We start from the raw sequence: 14,506 nt of genomic DNA on the forward strand, positions 1-14,506 counted from the left end.
TTGGCTTTCCTTGTGGGGTGGGGTGATTTAGAAGAGAAAGATCTACTTCGAATGCATTAGAACCAATCAGAACAGCCTGATTTAATCATGCTTTTGTTTATTTACCTCATATAAAAGTCTCTTAAGAATGCATTTGAACACAATATATAATAGTATAACATACATTGTGAGAAACATTTGAGAAAATAAAATGTCCACCTGAAACAATGCAGTGTTCATAGACACACAAGCCTATTGGTCATGCCCAATTGTGCCACTTTCGTTATCTATGGAGTCACAATGCTGAACTGAAGCATGAAACATATGTTACAAACTGAAACTGACACCAGGAAGAAGCCTAACGAGTGTTATCAGAAGAAGCTTCACATTTGCTTAAGATACTACATCAGTTCACATTTTATCATAAAAATTCACATTGCTTTATTGTTTTATAATGAATGGGAACATGACATCCTTGCGTCATGGCAGGCAGGAGGCTAGCTCTTCAGTCAGTAGTTTGCAAACTTGCAGTAAAATTTTCTGTGAGCAAATGTAGTGTTTCTTTTTGAACCGAAGTCACAATTATAATAGAACCCAGTTAGAACCCAACTCATGCGTATACAGATTTGGATGGAACATGGGTATAAACTATGTCCCATTGCCCACTATCCCTATCAAACTATATAAAAGTAAAAGCTCAGTATAAACCATTTAGTATCTAATGTGAGAATCCTGTTTGCAAAATCGGTTCATAAAGAGGTTGTGCATCATTAGCAACTTAAGGAAAAGGCAAACTCTGGACAAAAGCCCCCAGTCATTACTGCTGAGCAGGGCATACATCTCTCTGAAGCAGTGTTTGGGTTATATATATAATACACAATACAAAATCTTACAAGAAAAATTCTGAACTCTTACGCAGAGTTTTCTACACAAATTTAACACCACCATTGGCAGGCAATGTTAGATATATAAATTAATAACTTACAAAACATTACATTATGTACATTAAGTAATAAATACATGGTTATAAACAGGAATGGAGGTGTTAGTGCAGAAGGCAGTGCAAGAGGAAGATGGCAGCATTAAATTGAAACAGCGTCTTTGTGTGAAGAGGGGAGAAGGAGGACGAGGGATCATGCAACTCGCAGTGGCACACGCATCTAGTACAGATCAGGGCACACTGACTTTTGAGCTGAGCATGACACAGACTTTCACGGTGAACAACACAACTACCCTTCCTGCCCCTTAGTTTGTTCAACTTTATTCTGTTTACAGCAACAACAAGGAAACTCTAGACGAGAAGAGATACTGTTGGAAGCAGGCAAGCGAGATAAATTATAAGGCCAGTTGTGGAATTGGATTGGACAACAGGGGAAGGAAACACAGTGTGGTTAGAAGTGCATCCTTTCTGTCTGCTCGCAATTAACTGTAGTAATGTGAAAGATATTGCCCAAGAAAGAAGGAAGACAGTTTCCTTTCCTGTTTTTTTTTTTTAACTCCCCAGAAAGCCGAAAAAGTTTGGGTGAACTTTAAATTCTTATCTGTGTAGAAGTCGATACTTAACTCTAGGTATTCAACAGGCATTTTTAAAGACGTGAAAATGCTTTACAAAAAAGGCACACAGGTTGGCAGACAAGGGGACAGGTGAGCAGGTTTATCAATGACGTTATTAGTAAGTTCACTCACTAGCAAGGACAGGTTCCTGAAACTTAGTGCAGAAAAATCTCTCAGTTTTGTGTCTTCCATTTTCAAGCCATCTTAGTTGTGATCAACACTGGCCTCTACTACCACATGAAGCTTCAGCTCTCCACCATGCTTGCAAGCAAGGCAAGTCAAGTGTGGAATTTCCTGAGCTGCTATTTGCTTCATGACCTTGCATTCTGTCTCCAAACTCAAGTAACTTGAAAGGCCAGGTGGCCCTTATCCTGTGTAGGCCTTGGCCCCCATGGCAGGCTGACCCTACCACATAGTTGGCATGCTTGTCAAAGATGGAATGTTCTTCTCCACAGCAAGAGGGAGATTATGTGTCAACTGGGGACTTGTCTTCTGTCGCAATGTTTACGTCAGTCTCTCCCAGCAAATCCCTATTTTCTGGATCGATCACACAAAGTGTCTTTGTGCTGCTGAAATAACTGTGGCCGTCACCCTCCTTCTCAGGTCCTTCAGAATCCTCCTCTTCCAGAGTCAGTTCAAATTGAAACTTCTCCAGGAGGCCCTGACAGTCTCTGTTCCTCTCGTCCAGTGGTGGAGAGGGACTCTGAGGGATCATGCTCTGATACCAGTTCCTGTTATCTTCTAGTGTATCCAGGATGTCCTGAGCATCAGGCTGCACCAGATCTGCCCAGGTCTCCCACAGTGGATGGACAATGTAGTCAATGAAACCAACCTGGAGAAAAATAAGAGCATGCATCTGTTATTGTCATGAGCTTTTGAACATCTAACAAGCTGCCCTGGTCTTCACGCAAAGGGAGAGCAGCAGCAAAGCCAGGAAGCTTACCAATAATAATAATAATAATTTGAGCACTTTTCTGTATTGCTGGTTTTATACTGGATATGATGTATGGATGATCCCTCTTAATCCTGCCAAGTAAGTACTGATACCTTCCTTTTACAAAACAGGAAACTAAGACTTACTAAGATTAAACATCTTGTCAGAGCTCATGGAAGTGGTAGAGTTAGGACTTAGAGCAGCCAGGGTCTGATTCCATAGCCTTTGCTTGTCTCACTACATCAGAGTGTATTTCCTCAAGGAGTCTGAATGGAAGCCTGGCTGGGAATGACTTTCCACTGTTTGGGTTCTGTGAGTCACCCTCTGAAGAAGGAAAGCCTAGGTCTAAGGGAGTCTGACTCAATGTATTTTCAAGATAACTTCACATTGGCCATTGCGCTAGAATAATGGGGAGCTTGCCCCTCAAGCTCTATGGGATATGTTTGGCTTATAGCAGAGTTTGATAAAACCTTTAAAATCTTTCAGGTCCAAACAAACAATGGCTCCCTCTGTGAATACATCTGCAATTGTTTTGGATGCACAGTGCACACAGTCATTTCCATCAGGAGAAAGAGGGGCGAATAAAAACAATTAAACAGTTCCTTTCGCTGGTGTTCCTGTGAATAAATATGAGGGTTATGGCTCTGTTATGGTTTACACAGGGGCTATGCATCCTGCATGAGCTAGCTCTGTGGCCTTATGCTGACCTCTACATTGTTGGACAAACAGGAAATACTGGGGGAAGGGGCAGGTAAAGAAAGAATAGGCACTCGCTGAATGAGGGAATGGAATTCCCCTGTCATGGTCTGGGGGGCTGGAGAGAAGGCTGGGTTCGGACACAGAAGGAGATGAGCAAGGTCATCCATGGGACATTCAGTAGTTCCCTTTCCACTCCACTGCAAACTGCTCTTTGTTATCATTCTAATAGTTGGCCAGACACTCACCGCATCTAAGCTCTATCACATATAAGAAGCCTTTCTCAGACGTATTTTTCAAATACATTCTTTACTTTGCACTTAACAAATAATATTCACACCAAAGACAGGGCATTTCTAATCCACATTTGGTTATGACAAATTGACTATGAGTGATTCAGATATTTCTCTTGTACCTACCCACTCTTTTTTTATTCTATCTGCTTCTTCAAATGTGTTTACTGGATTTTAGAGACTATTTTCAAGATGTTTTCCAGGGACCTGAAACAAACTCAAGGCACTGTGGAAAACTGAATAAGCTGAACACTGTGCAGGCATTTCCTTTCTGCTAAAAAATTGCTTAGGACTATTTTTGATGGGTAGTTGCTAGTTGCTTCTTTCCTAGGTTATGGGTTAAATGAATTCTGCAGATCATAAGAGCACCTAGGAAAGAGATTTATTGTTAGACTCATCAGCGAGTATTCAATAGAGCTCATCTGCAGGAGAGAAGATGGAGTTGTGGCAACAGGGAGGCCAATCCACAACATCGGGGAGTGAAGAACTTTGGGTGGAGGAGAGCTGGGTAACCATGAAGCTGGTGAAGTGTCACAAGTGGCAGCTTCTTCGTCTGACACACTGGGAAAATAGCTGCCTTATCTAATTCATGAGGCTGTTTGGGCTCCAGTTGGGATGATGTGTGGAAAAATGTGATGAAAGGCCAACAAACATCAAATAAATTCAAAACATTACAGTTAATAGTGAGTGGGGTGTTATTTCTCTTTAATTTGTTCTAATACAGGCTTTAGAATCTTAGAACTGGCCCTGATTAACTCAATGTCCTCTTGAATTTTATTGCATACTTCACTTTTACAGATTTTATACTAATTTAGTTGTTTTTTCTTTAAGAAGTAATAAAATGGTTACAAAGGAACTGTATATTGCTATTAGAAATATATGTCAATTTGGGATTTGTAGTAGAGAGGAAAGGAAATTGACACTACAGCAAGTATCCTCATGTTTTTGTGATAAAGACTTTGGACAAATACATGAACCCATTCTGAATCATAGCCAAATGCTTAGTCCATTTTTTCCCCTAAAAAATGACATTTCGGTGGTGCCTGAAGGCTTTGCAAGGATACATGTCCCTCCAGTGCTGCAAACTCCTCACCCCTGGTGCCTGGGGCGTCTCTACTCTCTCTTCCTCAGAACAATTTCTCCCATACTCTGTCTGTGAGAATTTGTAGCTTTGGACACAACCAGAAAATGTTAGCCTGTGCCCAAATGTATAGCTATGTCTTGAAATGGGACACGTGACAAGGCTTTGACTATGAGGAATAAGTCTACCTCTAGGGATGGTGACAGTAAGCTTGATCACAAGAGACAGCAATGAGAAGGTACTGGATGAAGAATGAGGAATGGTGCTCTTGGGGGAAAGCAAAGCTGCGAGAAATCTAGTGGGGAGGGTGGTGAGGGGAGCACCAACACTCAGTTGAACCACCTGGATTACTATGATCAGGGGCAGTTAACAATACAGTGTCAATTGGTATGGGTTTCTGATGATAATTTTACCCCTGCCCTGTGAAATTGTGCATAACGAAGAAGGGAAATTTGTCATAAGTGTAATGGAACAAAACATACAATGGCTTCATTTTCATGATGTGTATGTTTCTATCTACCTATGCACCCATCTGCCTATCTACTGTTCTATCCATGTATCTATCTTCTATAAAAGCAAAGGGACTAGTTTGAACTCTATATTTCTACAATCAGCAGAACTCACAGAAGCTTTGAAAATCTCATTGTAATTACCTGGGACTTTTCCACAGAAGCTGTGTGTTTATCACACATTGGGCTGATCTCCATCCCCCTCTCCCGCTCTTTGTCTCCTTGTTGGAAAAATTCTTCCATGATGCGGTCTGTCCATTGACGATACAGCTCCAAGGACTTGGTGGGGTTGCTCAGGTCTGCACAGTGTACCATGTTGCGAAGGACCTGCAAATGAATTGGGGAAACCTCATTAAATTACGTGTAAATACTGCCAGAACACCTCCTATCTCTCTTCCTAGTACACTTGGGACCAAATTCAAGAACATTTTAGTTGCATGATAATTATGATGTGTGCTCCAAGGAAAGCAATCTTGCTATGGTATTGATCAGGTTTTTTTTTTTTTAACTTTATACAGACCCAAAGGGGAGAATATATGCCTTCTCAGGCTGACAGGAATGTTAGAGGCCCAATGCTATGCTATTATGATGTCCTTTCCACAGTTTGGAAAGAATGCAAAGAATTACTAAGTGGATGTCTTCATATTTTCCACTTGTGGAAAGAGGAGACCATCTGATGACAATTTGTACAACCAAAACAGAACTAACAAATTTCTAGTCTATGGGATTTGTATCAAAATACATGTTTTTGGGACCAGCAGTCACGTATGTCCTATTACAAATAGATTTTTCAGTTTATTTTTGGAACTAAGTAATTCAATAAATAGGGCTATGTTTTTCCTTATAAATTGGAGGACAAGCTTGAATGTTCATTTTCCTTAGCTTGTTCTTAAAATAGTCTCAAAGCTGTACTAACAGCCTAGGACATGCAACTAAACTAAATTTAAGTCTATTTTCCTCCTCTTCTACTTCTTTGACTAGCTTTGGGTTGTTTCTGTGGTAAAGTTTTTCGCTTTTAAATGAAATACCTGTATACGATCAGTGTAGTTGTCCAAGAGAAGAACACCTGAACTTGTAACTTTTTTTGTTTCTACCATTGTCTTCAGGTCTGCCAGCAGGCTCATATGTTTGGACATATCAGTTGCTAACACCTTGGAAAAAAAAGACAAAAACCCAAAACCTGTTAATAAACCCAGTCTGCCCAAAAGAATAAGTAAGTGTAAGTATAAAATAGACAAATGTAAGGAAAAGAGAAGTTGAATTCCATACCATGTCAATGACCATTTTCCTGAGTGTCTGACGCTGCTTCTTGGTGAGATTCTGGAAGATGTCACAATGTTCTTCTTGCAACAGTTTGAAACCCACAGCAAGGTGATGGTTTTCCAACACAGACTCATCATTATACATCAGAGCAAGCTCTGAATCTAATAACAACAAAATGATGAGTAAATACAAAGGGATAAAGCACTGGCATCACCTCAACATGAAATCTACAAATTACTTCAAGAACCACCATCCACCTGCCATTCCCTCCTAGAGAAGTGCCTCTTCTAACAACAACAACAACAACAAAAATTCTTCCTGTAGATACTAGAGCATAACCTTACTCTTTGACTAAGATTCACTAACTCTATGATTCCTTTTTTGTCAATCTGTATTTTAGAAAAAGAATTTGACATTAGTATGATTCTAAGCAGCTAAAAGATAATTTTGCAATCTTAGTTTGTGATTTCCCTTGCATTTCAACATGCTGTGTTTTAGAAAAGAACAACAGATTATTATACTTTCTCAAATGTGTTAAGACTTTCAAACCACACTCACTTTGCTGTATTTAATCCCTGGCTAAGCTGCATTTCAGATTTTCAAAGAAGATGAAATGCAGTAGTTTAAAAATTCATTTTATTAAATACCAGATTTTTGAGGCACCCTGTAAATATGGTAGATAAACTAACAATATTGTCTTTACAATAATCAGGATGATAACTTTTTCTGTATTCTTGATTGCTTATATCAGAGATCCAGCCTGTCTTTTACATAAAAGAATCAGACTCTTTGATTAGATAAAACTTTTCATGTGGGAATATGATCACCAAAATCGTGAAACCATATTTTCTCTTTGTCAAGAATAAAATGGTAATGTGTTATTTAGTGGATTTAGTGGATTCTAAAGAACATTCTCAGAAAGGGCAGGAAGTTCCGTGAAGTCATTTGACCACTCTTACCCTGTTCACACTGTGATCAAGGGTATAAAGCCAAAAGCAAGATTTGTATGCTGCTGTGCTTCAGGGGGCTGTAGCAGAAAGACCATTTTCATTTTTTTCTTTTTCTTTGTGAACCTCTATATGAATGGGTTCATGGCTCCACACTACGACAACTCGTATAACATGAGGAGACAGGCAGCCACTTAAAATTTAGATTTTTTTTTTCAGTAAAGGTATGAGATTAAAAAAAAGAATGAAAGAAAAACAGGATGACATCTTAAATCTACAATACTCAAATATTTTGATGATTAAAAATTAGGAATGATGACAAGGACTCTTTCGTAGCAAGTAGCTCAGACATCATTTCTATAAAAACGTCAGCACTTGATGTTAGTCATGACCACAGCACAATAATCAGTTTTCTCAGAAAAAAAAAGTGCTTAGATTTTCAGAACCTGAAGATAATGCATTATCTATGAGAGAACGGAAAATCTTTCTTAGCATGCAAACCAAACAGTGTGAGCATGACAAAAGCCCTGAATCATGTTTGGGTTTCTAAGGACAGATCAAGTCTAAATGTTAAGTTGTTACAAAGTCAGCTACAGACAATCCATCAACAAACCTATGCAGTTGGAAGAGAACATGTGGAACTTGTGGAACTTTTTAAATTATCCTTCTTCCTGAACTGTGGAAACCTGGTCCAGTGCACTTAGGAGCATCTTGTTTCTGTTTGGAGGTTGCCATGCTCCAATCCAACATTGTGCTTGCTTGCCCAGAGAGGACACTTGTAGGCTACTGTGCTCTGTGTGAGAGCACAGCATCTTATTCAAAGTCCTATCACCTTATTATCAAAACCTGCCTTGTCTTTTTTGGATATTTCCACATGTGCTATTTTTTCCTTTCATATTGTACTTTGAAAACATTAAGAGCCTCCTCAAATGCTCCATGTGCCTCACACATTGTGTTACCAGACTGCACACGGTATCCAGGAAAGGCCTGAGCAGAGTGCAATGGAAGTATTACCTCATCATTGCCCTTGTTATTATCCATAACGAAAACATCGGGAGGTAAAAAGTACAGCGAATCACACAATTATCTGTACCAGTGGTGAACTCACTTGTGTTGATGAGGAACTGATTGGAGACTCCAGGGTGATCCACGTCGTGGATGGCAGCTGCAAAAATGGCAGCCAGAATCTCTAGATCTGTGAAGACAGCCTAGAAGGGACAAAGAGAACACAGTTAATCCCACATCCTGGTTAGTTAGTTTAATCTTCAAGCACTCCCTTTCATTGCTGGTAAAGGTATTATGAGCTATAATTATATTTCAGTATGTTAATTAAATATATATTGTGCTGCTCATCATCACCATGCAGTGATAGCGATGAGAGCTAGAGCTCATTCTCACAGCAAGTCCTCAGGCTGAGGCTTGGAAAGCAGTAGTACAGTGCTTATTGTGTGTGTATACACATCCTGTTTGCTTCTTGGAACAGTGGTATAACAGCATATTACTTATGTAACACAAGTACATACAAGTTGAAAAAAAGCATGCCAGACTGGCTCCAGTCTCAGATGTAATAAAGTTCTTATGCATTCAGCTTAATAACTGAGAGAAAAAAAAAAGCTACAGATCATAAGAGACAACAATTGCTTCCCAGAGCTAAATTTATAGTGTGGTCACAAACTTCGGTATATTCATCAATTCACTCAAACAATGCATATCCACTAAATGTTTACCATGGACAAGATATGAGAAAATTCTTAAGCTTAGCTTAACACCCCCCACTGTAAGCCCTCCAGGCTAATATCATGATGACTTCTTTACTCCCAGCCATGTATAATGACTTAAATTATCTAGTATTTATTAGGTACATATTTCTGATTTGGGGACTGAATATCTTTGCTCATTATCTGTGACTTTTTAAAACATTTGGTGCTTCAAACACCAGATAAATTTCTACCTCTCACATTAGGACCAATCCTAGTACTTAAGGACACAATGAACATCTCCTTAGATAGATTCCCAATAAAACTGTTGAAAATGTGCAGACAATGGGATGCTGGACTGTCTGACATTGCCTGTACCAGCAATGTTAAAGAGACTGATGGAATTATGATTCCTTATGAAGTACTATGCCACTGTAGTAAAATGGGGAAAATCTGTCAGGGGGGTGGGAGTTTGGAGGGAAATCTCAGTCTATATGAAATTGTAACAGAAAGTTCAAAAATTCAAGTATATATATATATGTTTCACCATTACTAATTCCTCTGTTCTAGAATTTTAGTGACTTTTTTTCACCTCAGAGAATTAGTTTTATGAATTCTTAGAAGAATAAGCCAGTGAATATCTTTTCCCAGCAGGAATCCCAAGCACAATTCATATTACATCTCTGTCATTCCTTCTTCAGTGCCTGAAATGGTACTGGGTGATTCATACCAACCCATGGGTATGGAGGATATGATATGTACCAGGCACTTTGGGATATATTGTAGCCCTTACTAGGACCGCAATGACGAGTAAGGTATGGCTTCTGCCATCAATAATCTGTTAGCTGTTTAATAATTAGGTAATTCCCAATTGCAAGTGATATTAAGGAAAGGTTTCCTTGATACTCAAAGGCAAAGCAAAATGAGAGATAATCCAGCTTTATAAGTAATACAATTGATAGATATTGTACTTAATAAATCACCAGCTTAATGATGCAAGTTCAGTTACATTAATTTTGTCAATAAATACTGCATAACATTTTACAAGCAGGATAGGCATATATACAAAACAGATTATAATTACTCACATCTAAAGCTGGTGTTGAAAGAAGAACGTGTGTTGACTGGGCCACATCAGCAGCATGGAGGCTGTTATGATATGCCACATCAGAGTGGTAATGATCTTCCAAAGTCATCATGTAGGTCACAAATGTGTCAGATGAGATTTTGAATGTCTTTAGGAGGTCTCTTTCCTACGTAATACAATGGATTAGGACACAAATAAGTGGATGTTTAAAGACAAAAGGAGTTTAAATCAAAAGAGGAAACTGGGATGAGAAAAAATAATAAAGAACAATAGAAGTGGCGGATCAACATTTCACTCCTGTTTACTTACCTGGAATATAGCATACATGATGCAAGTTAAAGGCCTATTGTGTGAATATCCAGCCACATTGAAGATATTCAATCCCCATTTATTCAGATCTTCTAGCTCCTGTAATCAAAATGAGAGGAATTTATGACCAAATGCACTTTTGTTAGCTTATCTCTTCCCTTAAAATTTATTTTTTGAACAAAGGTAGCCTAAGTTTTTCCAATTTCTATGTATAATTTTCTAATTGTCTGACTATTTGAAAAAAGAATTATTAATTATTTAGAAGATTGGATACACTTTTCACAACCACAAGTTTCTAACCATTTTTAAAATAAAATAGAGTGTTGATCAATTTATGAATTTCACTGCTATGAATGAGCTTTTCAAAGATGGCTATAGTGAATAATGATCATTTCAGCCCCATTTCTTGGTTCCTCCCTCTCAGCTCTCTGACCCATTCTTAGCAGCCAGAGAACAGTCTCAGGGAGTTTACTCTGCCCTCTGGCTATTGTCACTGAGCATCAGATCAGGGAGATGCAGCCACTAGCGTGTGCAGAACTCAGCCTAAACATGAGGAAAATGGTCATGAGGAAGGCCAGTCAATCACATTGCAGGATTGCTGTGCCACAGTCAGACCTAAAGGAAGCTTTACTCAGGCTTGTGCTCAGGGATTATTCCAGCGTTATTTGACTTAAGAAGTAATTTATCTCATTCTGAGTAACTTCCTGGAGTAACACATACAGGTTTCCCCACAGTGGATCGGCATAGTGCTTTATCAAGTTTATTCCAATGACACTTTCCAAAGTTGTCATTGAATGTTTACTTGCTCACAAAGGCTCCTTTCAGATTCCCATGGTCCCTCTGCATGACTGCCTAGAGGAGTGAACTCTCGATGCCTTACTCTGCATATGGAATGCGGGCTCCAAAGTCAGTGCTGTCAGTGTCTCCATTTCCGCCCAGCCCAGTCAGACTGTACAGACATTCCCATTGGGACTTGGCATAGTGACCCAACACATGTCCTGTATGATAATCTAGACCAGTTATTGGTCTTCCCTTGAAATTCCCCCAGTGTCCCTTCGGAGGGATTATTTATTTATGAGAAATTGTCCATTACAGAACTCAACTCACACACACACACACACACACACACACACACACACACACACACACACACACACCAAAAGCAATACCTACTATTTGTTGTTACACGGGCAGAGCTACATGTAACACATTACATGTATTGCTACGTGCACACAAACCCAGCGTATACACACCTTGGCCAGGTGATCTTCATTTTCTGTGTTGACTCCAAAGCGTGAGATGCTTGTATTGTTTAAGCTTGAACTGTGCATCAGCTTCTTCACTCCACTTATCTGTGTCATGAGCTGTTGCTTTTTCTTTTTCTCCCGGTCTTTCTGGGTGGGAGATGGGATTTCCACATCATTCTGCTTATCTGTAACAGACCAAGGAATATGTTTTTCAGTACATATGGCAATGAGGATGCATGGCAGCATTATGGAATGAGGCTTGGATCTTATAAATGACTCTCTTAGCTTCTCTTACTGGATTTTCAAGACAGTTTTGTGAAATGCATGAGGGAAAGCATGGGAATTTGTCGTTCCATGTTATTCTTCAGCAAACTAAGGTGCAGTAACTTGTGTAAGAAGTAGTAGTGATAGAACTCAAGCCTAATAATGTTGCTTTCTGTGTAATTTAGGATATACTGATAACATTTTTAAAATGCAGCACAGATATTTCCATGTAGATTTATTATCACTTGTGCATAATTTCTATGTTTGCATAATTAAAATGTCCACTGACCAAACCTAGATTAATAAAGCAGGGTTTATGTTCTGTTCATTTTGTTATAGTTTGATTTAATTTTTATTTTAGGAAATCCATATGATTTAGCTGGGTTCAGTTAAATGGGCAGGACATATGTTAGGAGAAATTAGTGGTTCACAATCTTCAAATATTACTTTTTAACATGTGAGGTTTATAATTTCAGTTTTATTTCTTGTCTTGTATCTATTCATTCTACTACTAGAAAAAGATCTATCATTTCTGATGTCATTATAAGGTATTATGCTAATGCACATATTAATGTTTATTAAAATCTATGCTCATCTTATTTAATACTTTTTAAAGTTCAGTTGAAACAATGTAAACAGAGATTCGTTTAAAAAGTGTCTATCTGCCGGTGAAAGCGCTTGCCCTCATGGCATACTGTGTAAATATCAGCAACCAAATACTCTATTGCGCTTCTGGAGAAATGTAGAGATTTCTGAAAAATGCGTTAACTCTTGAAGGCCCACAGGGATGCTGGCGTGCCTGCAGAGGCAGTGATTGGATTAAACTGTTTAATTGCTACTCCATTGAACTAAGTGATACCCTGTGGCTGAAAGAGTTAATGCAGCTTTCAGCAGAGCTCACATTGATCTCTACTTGTAAGTCATTCTGACAAAGAGGACATTCCTCTTTGTAAAGCACACGTTTCCAGGAGGCATGCTGGGGGTCCAGATCATTTGCTTCCAGACCCTTGTAGAGAACGGCACGATCACATGTTCTTGCCATGGAACTCTGCCTGCTCCCAGGCCCCAAGGACATTTCATCACATCTAAGCAAGCCCAGAGAAGACGGTACTCGCCTCATTACCTCTCACTACCTGGCTGCAGCACTGCCACCTCTAGGATCCCAGGATATTTTAGAATGCCCCACAACTTCTATCCACAAGCCTGTGATTTATTCTTAGTGAGGATTGGAAGGGACCACCTCAGTGAGTTTAGTGGTTTCCCACTCAAGTCTGACATCAAAAGCACCCAGGAAGCTTACAAAAAGCACAGATTCAGGGCTCTACCCAGCAATCCTACTGAATGTGTATCTTTCAAAAGATTCCTGAGTGACTCGGATAATCTGGGTCAGGTCTGGGAACTAATAACAATCCCACACTTTCATTTTTCAGATGAAGTCAGCAGTTTCCCAAGCTCAAAGGGCAACTTATTTAACAGATATTTATTTTGCAATTATTTTGTCCCAGACACGGTGATTTAATAGCATAGCATCCAGGCACTGAGGTTCCTGTGGGTGAAAAATTTGCTTTCCTGCTGTGCAATCTCTGGCATAAAAACTACGTATTATAATATTTTTGAAGTTACTTTTCTTCCCTGTCACTTCATTCTTAATTATTAGTAGTTTTGGCTAAAATGAAGAGCAACAGTCTCTGCCTTTTCCCATTCCCGTTTTTTTACATCAGGTTAAAGAGTCTGTGGGAACCTTCTGTGCCACAGCAGACATAACCATCTGCAGTGGGAACAGCAGCTTTTTCCCTTTGTTTAATTAAAACTCCTGTGCAACACTGAGTAATTGAGCTGAACCACTCCAGTGTCTGGAACACGGCAATAAAGAAGGAGACATTATTCATGGGTAATGCCAATTTGCCATTAGTGGGTGTTTCCCTGGGCAGGCAGTGGAGCCACCGCTAAGTTTCCCTAATCTGAATTTCCTTTCGTTAAATGCTGAGTTAGCATCGTGCGGAAGTAACCTGAAACACAGGCACCACGTATCACCATAAACATTTGATGAATTTGCATTTGCAATAGGGCCAGTATTAAACAAATAAGAAACAGATGCGATGTGGAAAAAGAGCGAAAGAAACAGAGAGAGGATGGGGAGGGGATCAAATCAAATTGAGGGGCTTTTCTTGTTAGATCTTAATATCATTAAATTATATGAAATTCCTAAGTGCTTGTACCCATATATTGAAATTGTAAATTCTAGGCTTTAGAATGTTAAGTAAGAAATTAAAAAATAATTGTTCCTGTCTATAAAGTATTAACTAAATTGTGGTATCACACCTATATATTTTGTTTTTTTTTATGCTCACTTTATCTATGTTCTGCTTTATTTCCACTGAACTTAGATATTATCCCCACAAGCCAGTGCCCATTATCGTAGAACAGTATCCCAAAATACTTGGAGTGGTAAATGGTCTCTAGCCTGCCTTTCTGCCTTGCCAGTGAACACCACCTGTTCAGATGGGACAATACAAGTTCCATAGATCCTCAGATATATGGAGGTATCTCTTCCCTTGATGATGCATCCCAGCAATCAGTGGCTCTTATTGGTATATTCTTTAACACAACATACTGAGGTTTTCTCATTTTGTGCTCACTGACCAA

General features: G+C 39.1%; 1 protein-coding gene across 6 annotated transcripts in view; it reads right to left on the reverse strand.

Annotated features, from left to right (window-relative positions):
- Positions 1-80: 80 nt before the first annotated feature.
- Positions 81-14,506, reverse strand: part of PDE4B (phosphodiesterase 4B) — a 449,962-nt gene continuing 435,536 nt past the window's right edge. For all 6 annotated transcript variants that reach the window (XM_040978410.1, XM_040978413.1, XM_040978412.1 and 3 more), the window contains 8 exons: positions 11,603-11,781; positions 10,350-10,448; positions 10,042-10,206; positions 8,365-8,464; positions 6,316-6,470; positions 6,075-6,197; positions 5,191-5,373; positions 81-2,365 (listed from right to left, as the gene is read on the reverse strand). In XM_040978410.1, coding sequence (XP_040834344.1) covers positions 2,000-2,365; positions 5,191-5,373; positions 6,075-6,197; positions 6,316-6,470; positions 8,365-8,464; positions 10,042-10,206; positions 10,350-10,448; positions 11,603-11,781 — 1,370 coding nt within the window. In that variant the 3' untranslated portion in view covers positions 81-1,999. The remainder of the gene's footprint in view (positions 2,366-5,190; positions 5,374-6,074; positions 6,198-6,315; positions 6,471-8,364; positions 8,465-10,041; positions 10,207-10,349; positions 10,449-11,602; positions 11,782-14,506) is intronic.

Source organism: Ochotona curzoniae, unplaced genomic scaffold (genome assembly GCF_017591425.1).
Source record: "Ochotona curzoniae isolate NIBS_2020 unplaced genomic scaffold, NIBS_Ocur_1.0 contig_291, whole genome shotgun sequence".
In the NCBI taxonomy this organism is placed as follows: Eukaryota; Metazoa; Chordata; class Mammalia; order Lagomorpha; family Ochotonidae; genus Ochotona; species Ochotona curzoniae.